General features: G+C 46.4%; 1 protein-coding gene across 2 annotated transcripts in view; it reads left to right on the plus strand.

Moving 5' to 3' along the window:
• MYH10 (myosin heavy chain 10) overlaps positions 1–26846 on the plus strand; it is a 1173511-nt gene that overhangs the window by 413335 nt on the left and 733330 nt on the right. For both annotated transcript variants that reach the window (XM_069654592.1, XM_069654593.1), the window contains exons 10-11: positions 12068–12166; positions 15066–15209. In XM_069654592.1, the coding sequence (XP_069510693.1) occupies positions 12068–12166; positions 15066–15209 (243 nt within the window). The remainder of the gene's footprint in view (positions 1–12067; positions 12167–15065; positions 15210–26846) is intronic.

The raw sequence follows: 26846 nt of genomic DNA on the forward strand, positions 1-26846 counted from the left end.
GCACGTTTTGTAGACATTAAATCATTGCAAGGCGATTCTGTGCCATGAGTTTCTTGGATTGAAAATAATTGGCAAGGTTGGAGCAAGCACTTGAAACCAAGAGGTATATCACTGTATTCATTAATAGCTGTGTCCTAACATATAAGGTCAGACGAAGCGTGATGGAACCTAGCAAACATTTATGGCATATTGGAGTCCTGTGGTTCTAGGGAGGCAGCTAGACATTCAGGTTTATTTGCAATTCTGATAATTGCTGACTGACTCTGTCAAATCCAGTTTCCAAATTAGCTTCCTTACAATGCTTATGAAGAGCAATGACTGCAAGAGATTAAAACTGCAGTGTGACTTCAACCAAGATTTAGGTTCCTTGGCCGTCATGCTAAAAGGGGACGTAGGACATCGTTTTATGGGCCATCTTTTATGCATTGAGCTAATAAGAGAAAAGAATAAAGCTAGCATGCATATAATGTAAACTGGAAAAGATCAAATAGTTTGAATAAGTGGCGCAACAATGGAATCCTTACTTTCTGCATCTTGTAGCATCTGTTCCCAATATGTTTTATTGCTCATAGTGCGAACCACGAGTAGCTGAGCACTTCCCAACATTAGTTTGCCAGTGTTGGACTTGGTGTTTCATACAGAAGTGCACTACAGTAGGTGGAATGGTTTTCTATTCACATGGAAGGTATCGTTGAAGGTGCCACGTGTAGTGTTTTGTAGAATTGGAGTATGGCGGAGGCCTTTTGAGCCTCTGCTGGGTAGTGAGTTCCAGGTGGTTTGGGCGAAGCAGGAGAAAAACTGGTTGCAAGTCTTCTCTCAGACACCATCCTTTTGATAATTTTGCTTGAGTTGCAAGAGCCTCCAGAGGAGTAAGATTTTAGCTGTCGGGTGTGTTGGTGTTCCATTTGAGACAGCTTTGTGGGTTATAAGTACAGTTTTGAATATGATCCTGCCGAAGAGGGGGAGCCAGTGAAGCTCACTCAGTGTTGGAGAGATACGGTCGACTTTGCGGGTCCCTGTAATGAGTCGGGCTGCAGCATGATAGGCTGCTTTTAGGGGGTTGGGGGGGGAGCTAGATTCATGGCTGAAACCCCAGTAAGGAGGGAGTTCCCCCAGCGATGTGTGAGATCACGACGGCTTGGAGCACTGTACTGAAGTCATGCTGGGCACCTTTCTGGCTATGTGCTTTTTTGAAGGACAGGCTTCTGTCAACAATTAAGGATGAGTATTTGGCAGCTGGGTCTTATTCCCTCTAGGCGCATGTCATCCAGCCAATGTTGCGCAAGTTTCCTAGTGTGGTCGGGGGCCGTGAGGAATCGTTCTGTCTTAATGGGGCTTAGTTTGAGGTAGGCATTCTGGCACCCATGTTTGGATGGTATCAAGGCATTGGCAGAGGTGAGCGATGTCCTGGGGGCCACTGACATTAAGGTACAGATGAGTGTTTGAGAACTGATGGATGGCCATGTTGGGGTCATGTAGCAGTGTTCGAAGAGTTCCATTTATGGATTAGACTACTGGGCAGAGGATGGATTGCACCCCTCATATGACTGCGTCTGTTGAATTTGAGTGAACCCATCTGTACAGCCTGATGTCAGGTAGGACACATCCCAGTTTAGTACGGTCCCGGAGATGACATATATGCCAAATAAGAACTCAATCTGCTTTTGATGGATACCTTTTCCAACTATTGTACGGGAGTCCTTTATTGCACCCCTGCCATCTATACATACTAATCTTCCGTGACTTTATTTTTCTGCTGAGCTCTCTTACCAGGTAGTGCCACAAGCCTGCCCTTTTAAAAAGATTTGTTGTTATACCTATTGAAGTTGAATGCTCTCTACTCTTCTATGTCTAGGATTGTTACTGTCTACGTGCTGCTCTTCGCAGTACCTTCTTTCTGAAAGCCTGTTTTTGATACAAAGGCCACCTTTGACAATTGACAGTGCTAGCAAGGTTTGGATCTGTTTCATCTGTACCATACTTGCCTTCAAATCCTTTAAATCTTGGTTGCTGGCTCCCTCTTCTAGCCTGTCATTCTGTCCACAAATTGGTATTTGTATTTGTAGTGCACACCCTGCCAAAGGGCATCAGGGGGCTTGTTTATAATGCGGTTACAAGTTACAATAATAGGTACTTTACATTTATACATATCTACATCGAGGATAGGACAATTGCAGGGAGAACAGAACAGCTCATAGTATACAATATGTACAGTGTGCAGACAGTTTACTGCTGACAATTGCTTAGCTTACTGTGTGGTGGCCAGGGCATCCTGTTCATAAAGCTTCATTTTGGTTTTATTTTTGAAGGATTGGAAGGCAGGAACATTTCTGAGAGCATTCGGTAGGGAGTTCCACAGCTTGGCTGCAAGGACTGGAAAGCTTGAGCCTTTGGCTGTCTGCATCTTGAAACTGGGAATGGTTAGGGTGTGAACCTGGGCCGAGCGCAGTGGTCTGGTTGCAGTGTGTTGTGTAAAGCGCGAGAACAAGTAGGCCGGTGCTGCGTTATGTGCTTTCTGTGTTAGGGTGAGTGCTTTGAGGGAAATGCGGTGCGTAATGGGAAGCCAATGCAAGTTGCGTCTGGTGGAAGATATGTGGGAGCGCCTAGGAAAATTGAGAGCTGCCCTTATGGCATTGTTCTGCGTGACTTGGAGTTTATCGATATTTCTTTGACTCGTCCCTACATATATGGCGTTGCAATAATCGATTTTGGACATGAGGGTTCTAGCAAGGATTAAACAGTTGCCCGATGTCAAGAAAGGACGGCACGCTGTGATCAGTTTACATGTATATGCAGACGCTGAGGTTACTGAGTTAGTTTGTCGGTTGAGAGAGAGAGTGGAGTCTAGGTAAATCCCAAGTGTTATGGTGACATTGGTGACTTTGGTAATGTTGCCGTCGATAATGAAAGATTTGTATTTGGGTCTAGTTTAGCAAGTTTGGACTGCGAGCCTAGGATGAGTAACTCATGTTTTTCATCATTTAGGCATAGCCCGTGATGAGCCATCCATGCCTGGATGACAGTATGGACTGCATTTAGTGCTTTGACATCGGTTACATAATCGCCAGTGATATGGATGAGTATCTGGGTGTCATCCACGTAATTAGTGTATGAGACACCCAGATAGTCCAATATATCAAAGAGCGGTTTAGGAAACACGTTATAAAGCGTGGGAGATGCACAAGAGCCTTGCGGGACTCCACATGGGACATGTGCTGGGTTAGCTGCTGCTAAAGGGGAGAAGACCCTCATGGATCTGTTTGCCTGGAAGGAGCTAATCCAGGATATCGCTGCGTCCGAGAAGTGAGCAGCAATCTTGAGAGGATGACAGAGGATTTGATGATCAACCAAATCAAAGGCAGCTGAGAGATCCTAGGAGGAGCAAGAGTGCTTGTTTGCCTTTGTCTTTCAGGTCCTCAATTTGGGTTTTCAGATCAATCAGGGCAGTCTCTGTGCCGTGTCTTGGACGGAAACCGGATTGTCTGAGCCCCAATAAGTTGTTGGTGTCAAGGTAGTCCTGGATTTGGAGATAGGCTGCTCGGTCCAGAATTTTAAGTAAGTAAGGCACCGTGGCGATGGGACTGTAGTTAGCCGGGTTGCTATGATCTAGGTTAGGTTTTTTGATAAGAGGTATGACCCATGCATCTTTGAGGTTATCCGGTACCTATCCCGATTTGAAGGAGGCATTGATGAAGGAGGTAATGAAAGGAGCAAGGTCATGTGCCGCTTCCTTTATAACCGGAGCAGGGCAAACATCACCTTGGCAATTGGAAGGCTTGAGCTTCGAATGATATTTTCAACTTCCTTAATGGAAAGGGGGGTGAAACTGAAAGGTTTGACGGGGTGCTTGGGTGGGGGGGTTTGTAGGAGGAGGGGTAACCAGTTGAGTCTGCAAGGTGGCTTTTTTTAGAATTAATTTTGTATTGCAGCAAGACAATTTTGTCTAATAGAGCCTTTTGGATGTTGGTGCACCTCTCAGCGTCATGGGTGCACGTGACAAGAGGGGCATCAAGTTCCTTGAGGATCTTAAAGAGTTCCTTGGTGTTTGATTGTGCTTGTATGATCCTGTTATACACTTTTTTGGCTGTTGGGATAGCTTCTTTGTAGGTAAGGGAAGCTGTGCTGAAGATGTTTTTATTGGATAGCGAAGGTGAGCTTTTCCAGTGGGCCTCCGCTTTTCTTTTATCTTTGCGCAATTCACGAAGGTGAGGGGTGTACCAAGAACTGAGGTGGTTACGAGGTTTTTGTTTGCGCAATTTAAGAGGGGCAATGGTGTTTAAAGCTTTAAACATAACACAGTTGTAGGTATCTACTAGGACAGTAGGGTCCGAGCACGTAGATGTAGCCGCGTTCAATAAGGGGAGGATAAGTGGGAGTAATTTCTCAGCCGAGATATCCTTCTTGTTGCGAGTATAGGTAGGCGGGCCAGGTCTGGTTTGTCAATAGGTGGACTGGAGTTAATGGTAAACAGTATTATGTGGTGGGCATACCAGGCACAAGGAGGGATAGTGGTTATGTTGAGCACACAGTTCATCTCGGAGACCCAGTCAAGGGTGTGCCCCTTGATGTGGGTGGGTTCTCTAATATGTTGGGTAAGGCCGAAGTCGGTCAAAGCACTGGCCAAGTCAATGGCTTTAGCATCATTGGTGTCTAAGTATCATAAGTTAACGTCGCCCATTAAAATGACTTGAGAGTTCGGCTTGGTGCTTGTGGCTAGTATAGACGAGATGTCCTCCACGAAAGAGGAAGTGGGTACCGGTGGCCTGTATATGAGATGCACTGACGTGGTCTGATTAGGTGAGATTGGTATTTTGACATAGAGGAGTACCGCTGATGGCAACTGCAGGCTGTTGACAGCTCTGAGATTTAGCAAACTCTTAAATATAAAGGCTAAGACCCCCCCACCCCCTGGTTTGATTAGTGTCCCCGTCACACCTGATGATGGACTAGTTGTTGGGAATGGCCAAGGTCAGGGCAGGGCCTGAGGCCGCGTGCAGCCATGTTTCAGTGATTGCGAGAAAGTCAAGGTTTTAACGGGATATGAGTATGTCTAGTGCATGAGCGGGGACAGAGTGAGCATTAATGACTGCACCTTTGAGTTTAGTATCCGTGTTGGACTTATGTGCAGGGGGTGCCGTGACAATTTTGGTTGCCGGTGGAGCAGTGGTGCTAGTCAAACTGGGGTTGGTTATTTTGTCAGTAGAGGTGTTATTCTGCTTCATATTCAGATCCAGCAAAAGGCATAGCTCATAACATTCTATTGCATGGGCTACAATTCAATATAGTCCTCCAGGAGTACTAACAAAGACCTGGTACTGGGCACACCTACAATTGCGTCGGTCTCGGATGGGTGGATACAAGGGGCATTCAGACTGTTAAAGTGAGTGGGTTTCTTCAAAATAAATTAAAAAATAATTCCCTCAACTACCTTAACTTTATTGCACATAATGCTCTGTTGTATAGACCTGTATTGGCTCTGGGATGTTATATCCTCAAAACCACTTGTCTAACTCTTAGGGCCACAATTCCTGATGCCCACCTGGTCCCCAGAGTGACACCTTCCAGTTCCTGTACTGTACTACTTGTTCACTTCAAAAACTTTTACCCATTCCTAGCTAGTGTTCCTCTCATACCTCCTCACATTAGGTCTGACCAAGAGACATCCAACCGGAACACAATGGCAAATCTACCCACTTCAAGACATACCTTGGGTATGTGCTGTCGATACACTATACCATGTCTATCTTGTCAACCTGTCTGCAAAGGGAGGTTCCTCCGAAGCCACACCTTTGTTCTTCTTTATGCCAAGTTCTGGGTAACCATGCATCACTTAGTTAACACCACCACCCGTTGAGTAGGTGATTTTAAAGGGAATCTGCAAGGGGATCTTTCTTCCTACCCGGTGGCTCGAGTGGCTGCACATGATCAACCCTTGATAGACCAACTATACTTTTCCTGGACAGTTCTATGTAGAAGAGCCACAGCTCTTTAGGAGAAACGCTTTATGGAAAGGGTTCTTTCTGGCTAATAAATGGCATATAAGCACCTATATGTGTCCTTAAGGGCATTACATAAGTTGCGATAAACTAACCTCGCTATGGTGGAGAATTCTTCACAGGAGACTTATCCTAAGGGGAAATTCAGAAGTGGCATGTAATTAACCGTTGTTCATATCCGTTGTTTGACCTGCTGGAGAGAACGCTCATGAAGCTCCTTTTTTATTTCTTTTTATTTTCATATTTTTATTATTTTAAATTTAATTTCAGAATCCGGACACGGAGGCATGATTTCTAGGACTTTTGTTTTCAAACTCTAAAGACTCTTCTTTCCTTCAACCTGTAAACCCAAGCCATGCGCCATAACAGAAACAAGTAAAAGGGTGCTTGCCAGGATGCCTAAACATAACTAAATCCTGAGTTCTACTCTAACCTTGTAATTTTCCTACCTATCCAAAGAAAATAAGACTACAAAGACATACGTGTGGGAGCTGAATAGGAGAGTCAAATTGACTAAAAAACAGCATTGCACATGAGTCGCTTGGATAACCCTTTTTTGAGCCAGACAGATTATCAAAGCTAGACAATACACAAGTGTTTCCCAATCACTATTATAGGAGTCCTCCAGTGTCATTCATACATGATGAGCAAGTCGGCATGGATGTCAGTTTGAACATCAATGTCTCAGGTTATTGACAATGAGTTTTAGCTCAACACCGAAAGCCTTTCTCTAGATAAACATATGATTTTAAATATGATTGGTGTCCTCTGTCTCGCTCCATCTTCTTAGCTTTTAAGTACAATGGTCACCAGTTCTTTGAGAAAACTAAGTCGGAGTTCACTTGTGCATTATTTTATTAAGGGATGGTTTGTAGAACACTCTTTAACCCGATGTTATAAGGGTCATGACAGGTTTTAAAAGTCCTCATACCTTCGATGTCAATTCAAAAACCTGCCTGGAAATTAAATGTGGGAGTGTTGAGAAAGATCCTAGACTTTTGCTCTATGTTCTTTCAATATTACTATCTTGAACACTACTTTTTTGGTGGCCATTGCAACTCCCAGGAAAGTTTTAAACCGTGTGGTAGTTGTCCTCCTGTTAGGACAAGGGGTTAGAAAGGCCAAATGCATTCCTTTGATGGTTTTACAGTGAATCTTTATATTCTTCCTGGTCCACAAACATATTAAGAGAAGCAAATGATGGACAAACTGCGTGTCAAGGGGGCATTAGAAGTGTTGGAGTAGGAATCAATTGTTGGGGTTATTTTGTCTAACTTTGAGGATTCCCTCCTCTTTATGCTGGATTCTTTGGTGACTCACATTTTCCTTGTAGCCAGGCTTAATTCAAAACCTACAGATTGGCTGTGTTTTTGTGCATTGCCTTAAGTGTTCTTATGACTCTTAAGGAAGGGGTACCCATCATGTCCCAGAGAGAGGACCCTCTCTATTAGTCTTGTGTTAAGGTTGACGGCAGCCGTCTTTGTGCAAGATGGCTTCCACCTCGTTGAAACCATTTTACCTGGCTAGGGTCTATTTTTACCCACTCCTCCATTCACAAAATGGAGGTAGTCTGGTAGCCTCTCAGACTTGAGTGGGTGACACGACTGTCCCTTGACCCTCTTTACATGTGTCGGAGGAAGTGACCATATTTGGTTAGAGAGTGCCGGCATTCAGGCCTGATGCCAGTTCTGACTGGCAGATGCCTCTCTGGGATAGTGTAGGATTCTCTTCCTTTGTGTTCATGGTTGAACTGTTGCTGAGTACCTGGGTGTGTGTTGGTATGGTCAGACATTGGCCTACCATTTCTGTTCGAATATTGCATGGTGTGCGTTTGGGTGCAGTGATAAATCAATACCTTCTCAGGCCTGCTGCCACAAAGGAACAAAGCACTGCACCAGCACCTTGTCGATTTGACGCTCCACCCTCCCCCTCACTAATCCAGTGGGAACAACTGGATCACCTCTGCAGCGCTTAGATCACATTTCCCTAAAGCGAAGCACCTGTCTCTTTGCACCACCAAATCCCGAAGTTGGAGCCACTTCGCAGCTGGAGCGCTGAATGCTCTCTGCACCACCTTGACCTGATGCTTTTCACCCAATGACACCTGGGAAGTGCTTGGTTTCCGTCTGCCATGTATTGGACACTCCTTTGTTATTCAAACCCACATTAGACTTTGCCTCCTGGTCCTTCTTCCACAGTTATCACCTGTTCGGTGTCTTGGGTGAATCTCGTTCAATCTTGCTTCCCTGTGTTCTTCTCAAGGAAGGGCAACGAAGCAACCCTGCATCAATGACTACCACTGACCGCAGTTTCTTCACCTTTCTGATTCCCCCAGGCTCAGACCCCCGATTTGCGCAGCGCTGAATCTTTCATAATCTTCCCGGCCCAAGGGTCTTGGAGTCGCTCCTGCACCAGTGTGGTGTTGCTTCAACAGTGTAAGTTGCCAAACATTCACAGTGACTGGTCCTGGAAATCACAAAACCATTGCTCTCCCTATTCTCCAGCACTGATGGTAAGTCCTTTCTCCAGCTGGATTTCCATTTGGGGTATCATCGTACACTGCAGGTGTCCTATGTGACCTGACCTCCAGAAGCTGCCCTTTTGACACTTATTTCACAAAGGCCTGCAAAATCCATAAAAACTGGCTGTCCTTGGCCTCTTTATAAAGCACTTTGCTGCCTACAACATTGTATCTCCAGTAACTTCATTATCTCTTCTTGGGAAGACACATTACGGAACCTTTGAGAGCTCTTGAAAACATGCTACCAACCTGCTACATTGTTGATTTGTTTTGTAAAGATTACTTATCTTTTAGTTTAGTGTTTTATCCGTTGCCTTTGCCCACACAACACATTCTTATAAAAAAGGAATATCCTTTATTTAGGGAAATCTCTTGTTTGGTATTTGTGTTAAGTGTGTACCGTGCCTATTAACCATCCCTTTAACCTCCTACTCAGAGAGCCTGGTGAGACGTGAGGGAATCCCTGGTACCTAAATATGGAAGAGATACCAAGACCCCCACTAAAGGGCTTGAGGAAGATCTTCCTAACAAGAAGCAATACAGAAGAACAATGGCTATCCCTAGCCTTTTGGACTTGACTATATTGCCAGTTTTATAACTAAAACCTATCTTGGATTGTATTGTTTGATGTGCTGATTGGAGGTAGAAAATGAACTCCTTTCAGAAGGAATCGGAGCCAATTGAATTGTCTGTTTCCCAAACAGCACGATAGCTAAACAGTGTACCAGCCACTTCTGCCCACACAAACGTGCAAACACTCCAAACAAGACGTAGAAACGAGACAAAGGGGAGCTCCTGCTTTGATCCACCCAGCTTCGCAAATGTTAGATCTTTGCCACCAGCAGAGCCCTGCCACAGAAAGGGGCCCGACTTCTACTATGAATTACTAGATACAAAGGGTATCCCGTTGTTTTAAATTACTTCGTTGTAATTACTTCAAATTACTTTGTGGGGAAGTCATTGTGTAGATGTAATTAAGAGTCCGGCGTTATAAGGGGGCTGTGGAAGAGTTGAGTTAGGCGTTGTAGTGAAGGGGGAGGGAGGATATGAGGGTGACCGCACCATAAAGGAAATCCGAAACAGAATCATATGTAATGACAACGAAGTAAATTACCACATATCTGCTTTAGAGAGATTGTTTCTTTACTTGCCTAAAAATATCGCCGTTGGAATTGTCGATTACTTTTTTACCCTTTAGAAAACCATTTACTCCCAACTTTAAAACACAGGGGCTAACATACAGGGCCCCGCTCCTAGCATTGAAAGTTGTGTCCATTCACAAGGCACACCTTTGTTGATATTGATGCACTTTTTTTGGCAGTTCCCTCCAGCTTGTGTGGGTGGTTACATAGTCCTTGAAACGGAGAGCATAGCAATATTCGTGTAATGCACCGCGTTTTAAGCCCAACGACTGACTGCTTTAATGGCAGGTAATGGGAACTGTAGCACCTTCAGTAGCTTGCATGGTGGCCCCCACCCTATTGGAATGATCCATCAAACTTCATAAATATGCCTGGGGAGGTTCATTTGCAGATACCTATGTTCTAGCAATGGCACTCCCTGTGCACTACACACAACTTGTGACGCGTATTGTCACATATTTTTAGGTGTTGCACTTTTAGCCTTTTTTGTGCAATGTGACTTAATTATTTTCAGATTGTTGTTTTCTCTTGCACACAATTGCCGTTCTGCGCTCTGGGCCTCCATTTTGGGATTCACAGGATTAGTAAATGCTACCTTTCGAAATCCCCTAGCAGGCTCTGGCACTGCCAAGTGCCTGCAGGGTGCAGAGGCACTGCCAGATGGACAAAGTGACGCTTCCTCTGCACCCCAGATTTCAGAGGTTTTCGTTTGGCAGAATGCAACCACACCCTTCCTCCCCAGTAGACCCTCGTTGCTACTAAGAGTTTGGGAGGGGTCTGGTGAGGACTCGTCCTCCTCCCACCATGCCACTAGTATGTGCCAGATACAGGATATGTTGCCAACGACTGTTTAATCTGCTGCCACAAAGAGATAATGGAGAGTAAGCACCAGACATCCTCCGTTCCCTTGCCTGTCTCCACATTACGCCCCCTGCTACAATGGAAGCTAGAAGAGCAAGCCAGCTGCTCCAGGAGGAGATGGGCCCATTAACGAGGGCTCCACAGCCTCCGGCGAGGTGAGGTGGCTTTTCTACTATGCTGCTTCAGCTACGGGAGCGTGTGGCAGTGCTGACCCACGCACATGCAAGTGGGGCCTGACTGCAGACTTAAGGATGCGGACAAATGGAGAAAGCTGCCGGCCCCTTACTATGGCTGCACTAAGCATATGACCAGAACTAAAATGCCGGCCGCTGCTGGCCAAAAACAGAATGTAACTGGGGCACATGAGGCTTCATTTAATGTATAGTTGCAACGCTGGAGTGTGCAAGGCTACATGAAGAATTTGATTACTAAACCGGTCATGTGCTTAATTGGCACGGCCTGGGAATATGATGCTGAATTTGCCATTTCATGGCAGCAATTGGGTGTATAAGCCTTTATTTGGCATATGATTGTGACACCTGGACTGAGGCATAACTGGCTTGAGGGATATAGCAGGGCAACATTTTGTGTGTCTACACTTGCCATCTGATGGCAATACCTGGGCATATCAGTCTGTACGTTGCATATGATCACTATACCTGGCATAGTAGGATATAACCCACATGTAGAGCAATGCCTCCATAGGCTGCTGAAATTGACATGTGATGGCAGCAGCTAGTCCTGCCAGATTGTAGCTTGCGCATGATGACCGTACCTGGCATGAGGCTATAACTGACGTAAGCGGGCATATGAGGCCTCACTTGCAATATGACAGCAGTATCTGGACATCTGAGCACTTATACTGGCCTTATCCCAGGGTGGCAGCAATAAGATGGCAGTACTGGTATGGGATTACGATCCATTTGGCCTTTGACTATCCTTTCTATGCACTGGCTGAACACTAGAGAATATATGGTTAGTACCAGAAATAGCTTTTTTGCTTTCTTTTATCAGCCTTAGACTTAATGTCGTTTTTTCTTCTTCAGCAATATTCGTGTAATAGCATCTTGGGCATATGAGGCTGCACTGGCATGTGATGCCTGCAAGGTCTGCAGTCAGAATGGAGGAGCCTGGCCCGTTGACTACAAATTACAGGACCTGCCTTCATGCCCTCCAATTGCTAATATGAAATGACATGACATAAGATATAGCAGAACATTGCAGAATATAGTATACCAAGGCACAGTATCACTTGCAACATGTTTGGCGAACTTCTTTGATTACAGTCGAGTATTTTGTGATTGTGCTGTGGCCAAGCTACAGCTAGTTAAGTGCATGCATGTACTAACAGTACTATGAAGTAAAGTCTTAATTAGCCGCTGTTTGCATGCGGCACATGTTGCAGAAGCCCTGCCAAAATAATTCTAAAACTTGCGTCTTCCATTTTGAAAGGTTTTTTTTGTCAAATTGTCATTGCTGCCTTGCAACCGCACTTCAAATGATAAATTCGATTTTTACCGTTTGCGATCCTTGACTTGTAACTTCAGATCTTCTGGAAAAGTCTCGTGCTATTCGCCAGGCCAAAGACGAACGCACTTTCCATATCTTCTATCAGCTGCTGTGTGGATCAGGAGAACACCTGAAGTGTAAGTTTTCTGTTTTTATTATTTGAAATGGTTTTGTGTTTGCTCAGTCTGCATAGTCACATGCTTGTTTATTTAGCAGAGTTCCTTGATGGGCACAGTTGACTTAACTTGATGTAATATACATTTTGTTTACGATTTTCACTAACGAAAAGGACAAGTACAGAACAGATCATAACTGTTATCAACTACTTTCTTATACCCACCTACTCCTCTGCACCTTAATATCGTGTGTCTAGTGCCACTCCTTGTTGTCCTTCCTGCCCCTCCCAAGCAAATGCAGAGGTTTTCAGATTGTCTCAGCCCCGTCAGGATACTGGAAAAAAATATGTGATAATCAGATCGGTGTAGAGCACTATCTCTGTGGTATTTGTCAAGCGACACCTTTTTTATTTTTGTCTGAGTTCTTCTGAAGATTGTGGTTGCCTCCCCCAACCCCTCCCAGATGTACAATCTGTGCGCACAGAGCAGGGAATCATCATACTTTACAAACAGCACCAATGGTAATCTTTTTGAGATGAACAGTTCAGTGTTTGCCCTCCTTCACTCCAGTTGGCATCCCCTGAACTACGATTTGATTTATTCTGGTTACTTTCCCCCAGAGATGTAGCTCTTCTCGTGAGAGCTTTATCGCATACGTTTTTCTAGGTCACGTTATCATTTAGCCTATCAAACTTTCCTTCGAGCCTGGAAGTGGGGGGGTCTTAATCCAACCCAGTACTTTATAGCACTAGATCCTGTTACAGCTATGGCACTTGCTTGGGCACCACTCAGCCTCCCGGAGCACCGATTTAGCTTTCCCTGGAGAAAGTCATAGGTTACCCTTATTTCTGTTCTATGTTCCTTCCATTATGGAAGTAAGCACTTTGTTGCCAATAGAAATGTTTGCAACCACCTTTAGAAGTCCGCACTGGGGTCTTCTTTCTTTTCCCATGTACAGGGCCAGTAAGATCTAGGAAAAAGTTAACCTCCTAGTATGGTCATCAATGAGTCACTCAAGTTCACATGAAGCTCGATAAAGCGCTAGATAGTGCAGCAGCTTAATCTGGTTGTCCCAGCATGTTCCTCGCCAAATAGTCATCCAGGTTCTCGCTTGATGCTCTAGACCCTGCAGGAGCCCAATCTGGGTGTCCCAGCATGCCCCATGAAAAATACTTTAGTCCTATTTCTGAGGCATAGCCCAGCAGGCACATGGCACCTTCGCCTCTTGTTAGACCTCAGACATTATACGTGGGTTGGTGGACCTGCCACCGCTGCATTGGCCGCTAGCTTGGTCTGTCCTCACTTTGCTCATCTCCTTCACATCACATAAAACGTGGGTTGTTCTCAGAAAGAAGATCAAGCTTCCTTGCCTCTTAAATTGTCAGCAAAGTTGTTGATGGCAGCCATACTCTCTATCCATGGAATCTTTTCCATACTTAGATTCTGCAAGTGCATGTGGCTTGGAAGATTGCTATTGAAGGAATGGCTCACAAGTGCACAACGCAGGAGAATCTGGGACGTTTTATAAGACACCTGCCCTTAAACGGAGGTTTCAATAGTGTTGAGTTGCATGTCTCATTATGGTGAACCTTGAAGCATAGCCAATAAGCCAACATACCATTGGAACACTGGTAATGTACCCCTGAATTTCATGTAGGGGCTAGTAATTCTACTCTCTAGACTGGGACCTATAAGCCACAGTTTTCCCATTCCTGAAATAACTCACTGATCATTAGACATTTCATTGTGAAGTCGTATTTGTAAAGTAGTATTGCAAGGCCTGTATTCGGGCACTAATGTGCCTTCAGAACAAGCAGTCCGGATTTGAAAGTGGTCTTTTTTAGTGCAGAGGCTTTCAGCAATTCAATTTCACCTGTACAGAAAATACACTATGGTGTGTACTTAATCTGCCTTGTAAACCTTCTTTACTATGAAGAGAAATATACAGTGAAATAAAATGAAGACGCTATAACACATGGTGACCTTAAAAGTTGCACTCCAAGATATCTTCACCAATTTTTTTTTTTTTTTGGAGATGTGTAGGAACACACAGGCTGGACTGCTGCAATTATGTAAATGGAAGCATCTCTGTAAACGGTTTAGTATTTCTAACCGCTTTCTATGCAAACTGTGTATACGATGAAACAGCACTGCATTGCTCGCAAGCCATCCTTTTTAAAACTCGTATGACCATTTTTCCACTCAATTTTGCCTTTTACCATCTGATGAAGGCGTTTGACAATTGAAAAGCTAATGTATTATTCCAGAGCAGCATGTTGTGTTCAGATAGTCAATAAAAGGTATCAACACTGTAAAAGAAGAGAACAATCGCTCACTTTGGAAACAGAATGTGTGTCTCGGATGGCAAAAAGCATCTAGAATACAGGACATCTCTTCCTATCAGTAAAGCATAACACACCTGGGTAATATATGTTGCATCAGGAAGTAATTCTTCATGTGAATATGTCCCCTAAAAAGCCTGCCAACGCGCAATCCCATTGCAGTAAACCCACTGCTCTTATCGGCTTGTGAAGTACTGAATTAAGATGGAATTTACATCTTGGAATTCATGTTTCACAGAAAGGGGCGTCTTGAACATAATGCAATATTCAGGCTTTACCTTCTTGCTTATGCAAGTGATATGGATCATAGGATGCATGCCAGTGTTCACCGCAGGCTAAACTTAAATCAAATAAGGGCTGGAACAGTTTTTAAAAAGAACGCATTTTGGAAAAGTGCAATATGGGTTTTAGGGTCTTGATCATCTGGGAGAATGAAAGCAATGCAAGGATCTGCAAGTTGCACATTATCCAAGCTGGGGGTGCAGTGTTTGCACATATGTTGGCCTGAAAGGCCCGATGTTTCTGCTGATGGCAAGCAGATGTTTAATGTTACTGTGATTTTCCTTTTGTCTACACAGCGGATTTGCTGCTAGAAGGGTTTAACAACTACAAGTTCGTGTCCAATGGCAATCTCCCCATTCCTGGGCAGCAGGACAAGGACAACTTTCAGGAAACTATGGAAGCCATGCATATAATGGGGTTCACCCATGAGGAGATCTTATGTAAGTGTCACTTTATAATGATCTATGGTGTATTTGTGTTTTGCGAACGCTGCCCTTTTAGTGTAGACTTTTTTCAAAGGGAAAAGCACACTCACTTTAGGGTACCTCAGAATGTACAGAATAAAATTAGGGGCACAAATGCAACATGCGTATCATCACATATCCAGGACATGTAAGATCATAAATTCAGTGCAGAGTATTCTGCACTAGTTCATGATTAAACGTCAGAGGTAGACTTTTGTATCTGCTTTTCCACTGTCTTGGGGCATCTAGTTGGTGCTATGAGTGAAGATGGTCCAATTCAGAATTGATGATGGCACTCATTCCAGTGTGTCCTGAAAAGTGTTACACATGAGACCAACAATTAACTTAATGAAATGGGCTCAAGGACGGTCATGAAACAAGAAGCTATTTTTTTTAAAACCTTTTTATTTACATTCTAGTATAAGGGCAAACGATCAAGGGAAAACACAAATATCCCTCCAGCATTTCTGGGGAATGTTAGTTTTGATCCGATGTAGGTGGTTAGGTGTATGCCAATGAGTTATTTGTTTATACCAGCATTCCCTAATTTGTATTTCTCATGTGAGTTTTGGAATGTCAGCACACAATTGCTCCTGTTCGTCTTCCGAGACTGTCGCCCAACGTAGTTGCTCATTTGCCCTTCTCTGTGTGGAGTTTGAGGGGGTGGGAGGTCGTCTGTTAGTAGTTTATACAGCATGGAGATAAGATGTTTGAAAAATATTTGGTCACAGACCCCAGTGACAAAGTGTGTGAGGCGTCACGCGGCTGCCTGTTTATTAGGGGGTGGGGGCGCATTAGCCAATTCCGTACTTGAAAATGTTGCGATCTGTGTTCCTCCCTCAGGCCTAATTCAATTTTATTTTATTTATTTAAATGTATATAGCGCACAGGGGCCCTGGGGCATTATGGCGCTGTTACAGAATAATTGCTTAGTACAGACTTGCATGAGAAGATCGACAGTATAGACAACTTTGGGAGAATGCATGCACATTGTTTACAGAGGAACAGCATAAACCTGAGACAGTGTTGCCGGTTCAGAGAAGTGACATGATTAGTTGAACAATTTGGTTTTCAGCATTTTGCGGAAGACTGTATAGGACCGTTAATTTCTTAGTTCAGTGGGGAGGGCATTCCATTGATTTTACATTGATCAAACTACTTGATGCTGTCCCCTTGGAACATGTCCCTCTGCTTTACACAGCCCGCCAATTTCCAGAGTGCGGAAAGAGTCTTTTTAGAGCCCTGGTGTGAACTGCGGATTACTGAATATCGGAGGAAAAGGGGAAGGGAAAGATGTGATACTTTGGTATAGGACTGCCTTATCCCATGTGTTCTCGGTTGATATCATAATTTTGTGCATATTTTGTCGCTGTTCTGCTTTAGGTAGCCAGAGGGTTTCAGCAAGCGAGGTCCCTACAACTGCTCGGTCCATTTGGATCCACCTTTTTTCCGAGATTTCGGCAGACAGGGTTATTGAAGACTGAAGTTAGGTTGCGTGATAATAACTCTGGAAATTCGCAAGGTCTAGCCTGCCCTTGCATGTGGGGGTCATCAGCGTCTGTAGGGCTAATCCTGGGAATTTATTGTTCCAGATAAAGGATAGGATCATTCTATTGTCATGAGCACTGCTCCCGAGAAGCCAAGTCAAGCCAGACCTCCCTTACATCGTTGAGACCGACGCCTCCAGCTTAGCAATGGGGGCGGTTCTATCACAGAGAGATCCGGAAACTAACCAATTGCACCCTGTGGCATTCTGGTCTCGCAAGTTCTCGGCGCCTGAAATTAACTAGACCATCACAGATAAAGAGCTTTTAGCAAATAAGTCCGCTTTCAAGGCCTGGCGGCACTATCTCCTTGGAGCCAAACACACTGTCACGGTAATCACCGATCATCGAAACCTACAATACCTGAAAACCGCCAAAGCTCAGTCCTCCAGACAGCTTCGCTGGGCACTTTTCTTTGCCGAATTTGACTTTGTAATTACTTTTCGCCCCGGCAACAAAAATGGCAAAGCGGATGCCCTTTCCCGGATTGGAATGGGAGATAATATTGTCAATCCTTAACCTGTGCCAATAATTCCAGAACAGAGAATCCTGGGCCTGATTTCTTCACAATCCATCGAAGATATCGAAGCAAAAGTTAAACAACTTGTGACCCCTTCGGACTTACAAAACTGGCAACTGAAGGGAAAGGACATCATCATAAAAAAAGACCTGCCTTATTTTCAGGGACGTCTATTCCTACCACATGCCGATTTACAAAAACAGGTAATCTCTTGCTAACATGATTCCTTGATGGAGGGCCACCCAGGCATTGCCAAAACCTCGGAAAAAGTCAAGAGACACTTCTGGTGGCCGTCATGGAGAAAAGAAATAAAGGAGTGTTTGATGTCCTGTGGTGTGTGTGCCCAAAACAAAGGTCAGAAGGAAAGACCAGCGGGTCTCCTGCATCCGCTAGACATCCCGCCACATCCCTGGCATGCCCTCTCCATGGACTTCATCACCGATTTACCCTCCTGTTCCGGATACAACACTATTCTAGTAATTGTAGATTTGTTTTATAAAATGGCCCACTTCGTTCCACTAAAGGGCTTACCTTCAGCTTCAGTTCTAGCACAGGAATTCCTTGAAAATATTGTAAGATTGCACGGCTTCCCTTCGGTTTTGATCTCAGATAGGGGGAGCCAGTTTATCTCTCACTTTTGGCGAAGTTGCTGTCGTTTAGCTCAAATCGATGTGAGACTTTCAACCAGCCATCATCCCCAGACCGACGGACAAACTGAGAGGACAAACCAAACTCTGGAACAATATTTACGTTGTATGCTACAGCAGTCAGAAAGTAATTGGAAAGATATCCTTTGGATAGCCGAATATGCTTACAACAACTCGATCCATTCAGGAACCGGAAAAAGTCCCTTTTACATTTTATATGGGATTCATCCTCGAACCTCCAATCTCGACCCGCCCCAAGATCTTGGAACGCCTGCCGTGGATCAACTTCACAATGCTATCACTCAAGCTTTCAAAGAAGCGACAATCCACCTACAACAGGCTAAAGAACGGTACAAAAGGGGAGCAGACCAACACCGAAGAGACGCCCCTCAATACCAGGTTGGAGATCAAGTTTGGTTATCCACCGAACATTTATCACTTAAAGGACCTCACACCTTCAACCCAAAATATCTGGGACCATATCCAATTACAGCCATAATAAACCCAGTGGCTGTCAAATTGGGTTTGCCATCCCACATGAAAATACATCCGGTGTTTCACGTATCTCTACTAAAACCTATGCAACCTGGAACTAGACTGAATAAACCTCCAGAGCCTATTCAAGTAAATGGAGAACCTGAATTTGAGGTTAAGAACATCCTGGACTCCAAGATCATCAAGTCAAAATTATACTATCTGATCGACTGGAAGGGTTACGGACCTCAAGAACGATCATGGGAACCCTCTGACCACGTCCATGCTCCTCGTCTAGTCAGAAAATTCCACCAAACTTTTCCCAGTAGGCCAAAACCTCCGGGGAAGACAAGTTTGGGAGGGGCCTTGAGGGGGGGGTGCTGTCATGAGCACTGCTCCGAGAAGCCAAGTCAAGCCCAGCATCCCCGGAAGCAGGCTCACGACCCTCGTCCCCGGCTCCAGCAAACCCCTAGTGGGGCCCTTTGGACCATGTCCTGGCGCCTCTGGCGCCAGGCTCATAAGGAACCTCAGTCCCGGCGCCAGGGGCGCCGGGCTCATAATTCTTGCAAAGGTGCTTGGGTGGACCTACCTGTAGCAGACCATGCTGCATACTCACCTTTGCAAATGCTGGCAGGATGAAGTCCCCAGCCTTCTGCTGGGAGGAACTATTCCCTGAACTGGGACTTCTTTCTTACCTGGGTGGGGCTGGTGCCACTCCTTAGCTCTGGAACACAGGAACTCTTTTACCTGGGCGAGGCTGAGGAAGAAGACATCCAATCACTCCAACACTATTTAAACCACACCCGATTGGAAAAACGTGCTTCGCGTTATTCTGCATCTGCAGCAGGACGCTCACCGAGTCAGCTCCAGCATTCCAGTGACATCTCCAGCTTCAGCTCAGCAACCTGTGGAAGAAAGACAAGAGAACTATACTTACCATCCAGGAATCCAGACACCGGCAGAACCTGCAAGCAAAAGAAACATAAGGTTAGCAAGTTGCAACACGTCGCAGCCGCGCTCGCTTACCTGATCCATCTGTGCTTTCACGGATTCTTCGCGGCCTTCTCTTCAGCAGCCTAACTGCACCTGTAAAGACAAAGAACATTGTTAAGTAGGAATCGGGTGAAGGCGGCCGCATTTACTTTTCTTAACTGCTTCTGTGCGCGTATTACAATCTCTTCAACCGCAGCAGCCCAGCACCTGAAAACAAGAAAAGACATTATTTAAGTGCCATTAAAGACTGCAAGAAAGCCTAACACTTACGTGTTTCCCCACGTGCATCCGCGACTGGGAAAACGCCTGCAAGGTCCCGACACCTGCAAATAAGAAAAGAACATTGTTAGAGGTGCTATAATAAGATCACAGATCATTATACTCACGTACTTCGCACGTGCAACGGCAACGGACGAACAACGCCCGCAACATCTCAAGACCTGAAAACAGAAAACAAGGGACATTATTGAGGTGTCATTGAAATTCCCATACCTACGTACAACCGCACGTGTCGCGCTCTCAGTGACCACGCCCTCAGCATCCAGGCACCTGAAAAAGACAATGCAAAGACTTCATTAAAGGTGCCCATCTCTTCAAGACTATAAACTCTTTATACCTACTGGCATCCGCTCGTGCAGTAACGGCGGCATCACCTTTTGACATCTCAGCACCTGTGCCACTTCTAAGGCCACAAAAGACTTTGAGGACCTCCAGTGACGTAACTGGAACCCACGCACCCCTGCATAAGTCGCAGGATGGAGAGCCCAGCATTTATATGCCTGAGGTGAGAGCTCACCAGGACATTGGACTTTCGGAGAGTTGGCGATTAGTGAGGAGGAAGTCCAGCAAACGGTCATTAACCCTTTTTTCTTCTGCCTGCAGAAACCTTACCCTGCAAGCCAGACGGTCAATAAGAGGAAGCCCAGTTCAGAGAGTCATCCGAGCTCTACGCTTCTCAATTGAAGAGACTAAAACAGCTCAGCCGGGACCAGCGCCTCCGTGGGAATCAGGTGAGCGTTACATCTATTGAGTGTCCGGAAGAAGGTGTGCAGGATTAGAATTGGGAGTGCTTGAAAGTAGTAGAGAACTTTTGGTAAGATGACCATCTTAATTTTGTTGTTTCGCCCCAGCCACAAGACTGATGGTGGTCTACATCTAAGGAGTTGTTGTTTACGTGATGTTAACAAAGGTGTGTAGTTTGCGCTGTACAGTTCTGACAACGTCTGGGTTAAAGTTATCCCCAGCAATTTTATACACTCTTTGCCATCTAAAATGAGTGACTGCTTTGGTCAGCCTCAAACCATCCCCTTACAGCAATAGGTTTAATATTTCAGATTTGTTAATATTGATTTTTAGCCCAGCTACTGCACCAAATGCATCAAGTTCTCGAATAACCGCCCATATCGATTCCCCCAGATCTGTCAGAGGGAGGAGCATGTCGTCGGCATAAACCATTACTTTGTGATCTCCCCTCCCCCCGAAGGAAATGTCTCGAATGGGCCCTGTTCTGATTTTTGCCAATAAGGGTTCCAGATATGTGGTGTACAATAGTGGCGATAGGCACATCCCTGTTTAGTTACTCTACTCAATTGAGATAATTGATTGTTTATGGAGTCAGACCACTGGGTTGCAATAGTTTGCACAGACTTTGTTAGGAAAGCAGATCCGAATCCCATCATATCCATGGTGTTCAATAGGAAGGACCATTCCACTCTATCGAACGCTTTATCAGCTTCTAGTGAGAGGAGGATAGCCGGAAACTTGCGCAATGACACTTTTTCTATGAGATGACAAGCTCTCTGGGTGTTGTGTCTGGCGCTGCAATATAATTCCTGCCTAGTCTGGGTGAATTAATTTCGGATGGATAGTGTCTAGCCTTTTTGCAGTATTTTTGTGTACATTTTTGCATCAACCTTTATGAGGGATATCGGGCGATATGAGTGTTGGATCCTTAGCGGGTTTATGGAAAAGGACCAATCTTCGCCTCTTCCATTGTCAGGGTAATGTGGCCTCTCCTACGAAAGGAATTAAATAATTGGGTCAGTTTGGGGACCAGCACTGATTGGAATGTTCTCCAAAATAAGGCTGGGAAGCCGTTTCGACCTAAGGCTTTGTTTTGGGGAAGGTTTCTAATTACATGTTGCACTTACTCTGCTTTAATGTCTGCATCACGTCTTTCCCTCTCTTCCGGGGTAATCCTTGTCAGTGGTACTGACTACAAATATGACCTTTGTGCAGGTTGGGCCGGTGGTCAGACTTGTATAGAGCGGAATAGAGCACGCTAAACTGCGCTGTAATTTCAGGAGTGGGGTCGTTCTGCTCCCGTTGGGATCCACGATCTCTTGAATCGTTTGAGAGGCCACATTTTGTTTGAGTTGCCTAGCCAGGATGCAGTCTGCTTAATTAGCTTTCACATAGTACTTTTCCTGGAGAAAAAGCAGGTTTTTCTCAGCTTTTCTCATTTGGAGGTCTATTTATCCACAGACGTTCCTATATAATGCTTTTGTAACTTCATCCCTTTATTAGTTTCCATTTTTAGCATCACTGCCTGTAATTCTTGTTCTAGGGCTGTACTTTGTTTTTGCTGGTGTGCCGCCATTTCGATCGGGTCTCTCCGACACGTATCCTTAAAGGCGTCCCATACCGTGTTTTCCTCCACATAGGGGGAGGTGTTTAATATATAAAATATTCTTTAAGTTTTAGTTCCAAGTCTGCCCATAGCACTGGGTCTGAGAGAACCCCTTTTGGAAATCCCCATCTCCAGAGGTCGCTTTTTTTTCTAACGGATATATATTGTCAATACAATGGGTGCCCGATTGGATATTATTGTGTGTAGATCTAGTTTTGTAATATTCCCCTTTAGTATAGTTGAAGCCCATATGTAATCTATCCAGGAGAAGGAGTTATGTATGTGTGAGTAGTATGTAAAAACTGATACATCCCCACATAGCGATGTCCACTCATCGTTCAGGGCCGATTGCCCCATTTTTTCTTTGAGTGCCAGCAAGGGGGATAATTAGCCATATATTGTTTTGGAGCTACTGTCTCTTTGGGGGTCCCATGCTAGATTAAAATCTCCCATTACCAGAATTTCACCCTTGTCTAAGGTCTCCATTTCTGAGAGGGCTGTTCTGAGGAAGCCATTTAGGCCTGTGTTTGGAGCGTATATAGATGTCACTGTAAGAGTGACTTCCCCCGCTTGGAAGGTAACACAGGTACCTCTCTTCTTTGTCTGCCCGTTTGTTCAGGATTTGTGCCATAAAACCCAAACGAAATGCAATAAGGACACCCGCCCTTTTCTGGTGAGCATTTGCATGGACTATTTGAGGGTACTGTCTCAGTCTGAATTCTGTTTTATCTTGTTTTTTGATGTGGGTTTTCTGCAGAGCTGTGCGATCGGGCTGGTGGTTTGAAAGGAGCGGTTCTAATTTTTTTTTTAACAGGGGTGTTGAGCCCCATATGTTAAGAGTTAGCCGCTTCAATTGAAGCAATTAAGTAATGTGCAGGTACTGTTGCCTGTGAGTCTGTGGACGTGTCTAGAGTTCCCTTGCTTTGCCGGTGCACACTAGTCCCCCTTCACAGTTTCCCTTTAAACTTTCCTTCACCCCTCTTTCCCCCAAACATTCCCACAACTTTCACGCCCCATTCCCCAACTCCCCCCGCAACCTTTTAATCCGCTTAGATTGCAAGTGGTGTTCAACAACCTAGTTCTCTCCTTTTCTGTAGGGTTGTCTGAGCCAGGTCTTTGGAAAGTTGGATTTCCGCTCCGTTGTATCTTATCAGCTCTGCTAGCCGGGCCACTCTCAGGATGGCTTCTTTTTGGGGATAGTGCGCCAGCGCCACCAATTAGTCCCTCTGCTGAGCTCTGGGGTCCAGCCTTTTAGACCCCGTTCTATGACTCCTGTCGAAGGGAATATTCTTCTACCCCCAGCTCCCCAATAAGTCAGTGAAGATGGGCAGGACTGTCTCTGTCAGCTCTGAGGCCCCCACGGACTCCAGCAGGTTCCTGATGCAGATATTTGATCTGCGAGATCGGTTTTCTAAGTTTTCGCATTGTAATTCAACATACTCTTACGTCCCGTCCCATCCCCTTTCCTCCATACTGTATGGGTGTCCCTTCCAAGGGACGGGAGACAGAACCATTTTCGCCTGAAAAACCTTCTTCCCCTTTAAATTTAGAGGCACGTGGGGGAGCGGCCCAGGGAGCATGCGCTGCCCTGACTCCACCCTCCGGCGCCACACCTCAGTCCCCTTTTCCGCGCTGATGGGAACGGGCCGAATTCACCAGTGCTCCTGGGTTTGGCTTTGGCCATGTAATTCCACGTGCAGATACTACTTTGTCTTTTTGTCTTTTCCATCATTCAGGTACTCGGTACTCGCGCGTCACGCTCCTCCCCATCGCATGTCGACTTCTACAGCGTTCAGCAGGTATCCATCCTGCAACGTGCTCTTCGAAGGCGCTGAAGAACAGACTAGCCAGGTGGAGGGAGCTCTTCCAAAAGTCGCCTCGAGAGGATTTTAAGAACTTCGTGAAGCATCGTCCCAGGTCCAAGGTAGGGCTGATATTTTCCAGCGCACCCCGCAAGGGAGACTCCTTCCCAGGGACTCTGCACGTGCACTGAGGCTGCTACAGCTACCAGCCCTCGGGCCGAGGGGTCCTCGGATCCTCCCAGATGCAGTGTCGAGAGACCGGAAGGTTCTTGTACCAGACTTACACCCAAGGGGCTCCTCCCTTTTACCGGCGCAATGGCTGAGGGGCTACCGCCTAATACCGGCAATAAGTCTGAGGGGATACCTAAACGTAGCCCTACCGACCCCCGGATCGAGAGTGTCGCATTTACCGGGCCGAGACCCGAGGAGCAGGGTAGGCCCGGTGGTCCACACGTGAGAGTCTTGGACAAGGCCGGACCCAGCGGGCTGGACATCACGTCGCAGGCACGTGGCAGGCAGCTCGACAAAATGTCTGCCGCACCAAACGGGAACACCCGTCCGACGCCAATTCCACGAGTTCGGCGAAGAACAAGTGTCAAGGTGGGACTGGTCGCAACCAGGTACATGGCCTACAGGCTACCCTTCATATGCGCAAGGGGCATCTTTCCCATGCGTCCATACGGACTGGGTACACAGCGGCTCCAGCAGTCCCCCACTACCCTGTCGGTACCCCCTAGCACCTCTTCGGCCAGCGAGGAGGTTCTCTTGGACAAATTCCTTGGCCTCATGATGTCTCTGCAGATGGGGGCTATCATCAAGGACGCAGTCGGGGGAAGTCCTCCCCGCCATGCTTCCAGCACCACAGATGCTTCCATCGGGCTCGCTGACCCCGGTGCAGCCGGCTCCACAGCCAACTCTGCAACTTCCGCTGCCTCCTTAGCCTCCGGCTGTGGTCTCTGTACCCCAGCCTGCGGCTCCATCTACCCCTCCTCCTCCACAAGATCCTCCGTATCCACAGGACACGAACGAGGAGGAGGATCCAGACACGCCATCCTCAGCCAAGGCCTTCTACAAACATCTTGCTGGCCTGGCGGACTACCTGGGCCTCCATCAGCCCGAGGTCAAACAGCCGGCAGAGGGGATTCCTCTGCAAACCGATGCAGTTTCCCTGGGCAAGAAGGGTTAGCTCAAGCCCCACTCAGTCCAGCTGGTCAACCGATTCCTGGATGCCAAGTACAGGCAGATGGAGGGGGACACACTCTTGCTCTCGAACCATCCTCAGCCACACACCTCGGTGATCGCTGCGGCATCACTTTATTCCAAGCCTGTTGTCCTCGGACTTCTCCTCTGTGGCGCTGATAGGCAAGGAGGAGAAGATCTTGGAGGCCTACCGCAAGAAGATCTACTCCAATGCTTCCTTGCACCTACATCAGGCCAACGCAGATGCTATGATGGCTTTCCACCAACCAACGGTTATGGTGGTAAATCGCGGACTTCCTCCCGGAACTCCCCTCCCAATGCCAATCACGCTTCAAGGCGGAGCTAGCGGAGCCAAGCTCATGGCGCATGACCTCATGGAATTCACAGTAGCGCATATCGATACCTTGCGTCGCGCCATCTGCATTGCCACGGACATGAGGTGCACAGCCTGGCTCCGGGCGACGAAATTCAACCCGGACGTCCAGGAGTGCATCCTAGATCTACCATTCGAGGGTGGGGCGGGGGGCTCTTCCACTCCTCTACGGACGAAGAGCTGGACAAAAAGAAGAGCTCACAAACAGCAAAGTCCTTGTGCATTTTTACAAAGACCACGCCGAAATCTTAGACCCAATCACAGCAGCGCTCAGAGAAGGGTCGTATATATGGAGGGTTCAGCCGCTTCCAGGAAGGCAGATCCAGGCAGCCGGATCGCTTGCCGCCTCAGAGCTGGCGCAAACAACAAAAAGGGTGGGGGGGAGAGTAAGGGCTTTTTTCAGTCCCCCTCCTCAGCCTCCGAGGGAAAGAAAGCATGACACACCCCTTCGAGTCCACATGTCTCTGGTGGGGGGGCAGGCTTGCTCTCCATGCACATTTCTGGCTCCAGAATTTCGTGGACCCCTGGATCCTCTCTGTAGTATCCACGGGGTACCGCCTACCCATCCCATCCCAGCCTCTCCTCCCTCCTCCCCCCCATGCCCACAGGTTGGGACAGCAACTCTTTTAGCAGAGATTTGGTCGCTCGTAGAGAGCCATGCAGTGGAGGAAGTCCCAGCCTCCCAGCGAGGCTTTGGCTTCTACTCCATGATTTTTGCCATTCAGAAGAACCAGGCAGGCCTGAGATTTGTGCTGGACCTTTCCACCCTCAGCCTCTCCCTACCCCAGAAAAAATTCTAAATGGTTACACCAGCTTTTATAGCGGGGACATCGGACAAGGGAGACTGGATGTGCTCCCTAGACCTGAAGGACAGGTACTTACACGTCCCAATTTGGCAGCCCCATCATTTTTTCCTATGGTTCAGAATCATGGGCTACCACTTCCAATATAAGGTCCTTCCGTTTGGCCTCAACTCGGCCTCCAGGGTCTTTACCAGGCTCATGAACGCTGTAGAGGCCCTCCTCAGAACTCAGAGCCCACCAATAACTCGACGACTGGCTTGTCAGGGCTACGTCGCCGCGATTCACCACTCGTCCCATGCCCTTATGAACACACTGCACGACCTGGGCTTCTTGCTCAACCTCAAGAAGTCACAGCTGCTCCCTACGCAGACTCTGACATTCCTGGGACTCATTTGGGACACGTGCTCCGAGAGGGTTTTCCCGTCGGAAGACAAGATCTCGGCCATCAAGAAGCCCACCGCCTACTTCATCAGCAGAGAAGTGACTTCGGCATGGTGGTACCAACATCTTCTGGGTCTACTAGCGACAGTTCTGTTAGCCACCCCGAATAGGAAACTAAGGATGAGAAGGATTCAGCTGCACTTCGCAGTCTCATAGAATCAGGAGCGGGGCTCGCAATCCGAGATGA

Source organism: Ambystoma mexicanum, chromosome 3q, assembly GCF_040938575.1.
Source record: "Ambystoma mexicanum isolate Mex_15411 chromosome 3q, UKY_AmexF1_1, whole genome shotgun sequence".
In the NCBI taxonomy this organism is placed as follows: Eukaryota; Metazoa; Chordata; class Amphibia; order Caudata; family Ambystomatidae; genus Ambystoma; species Ambystoma mexicanum.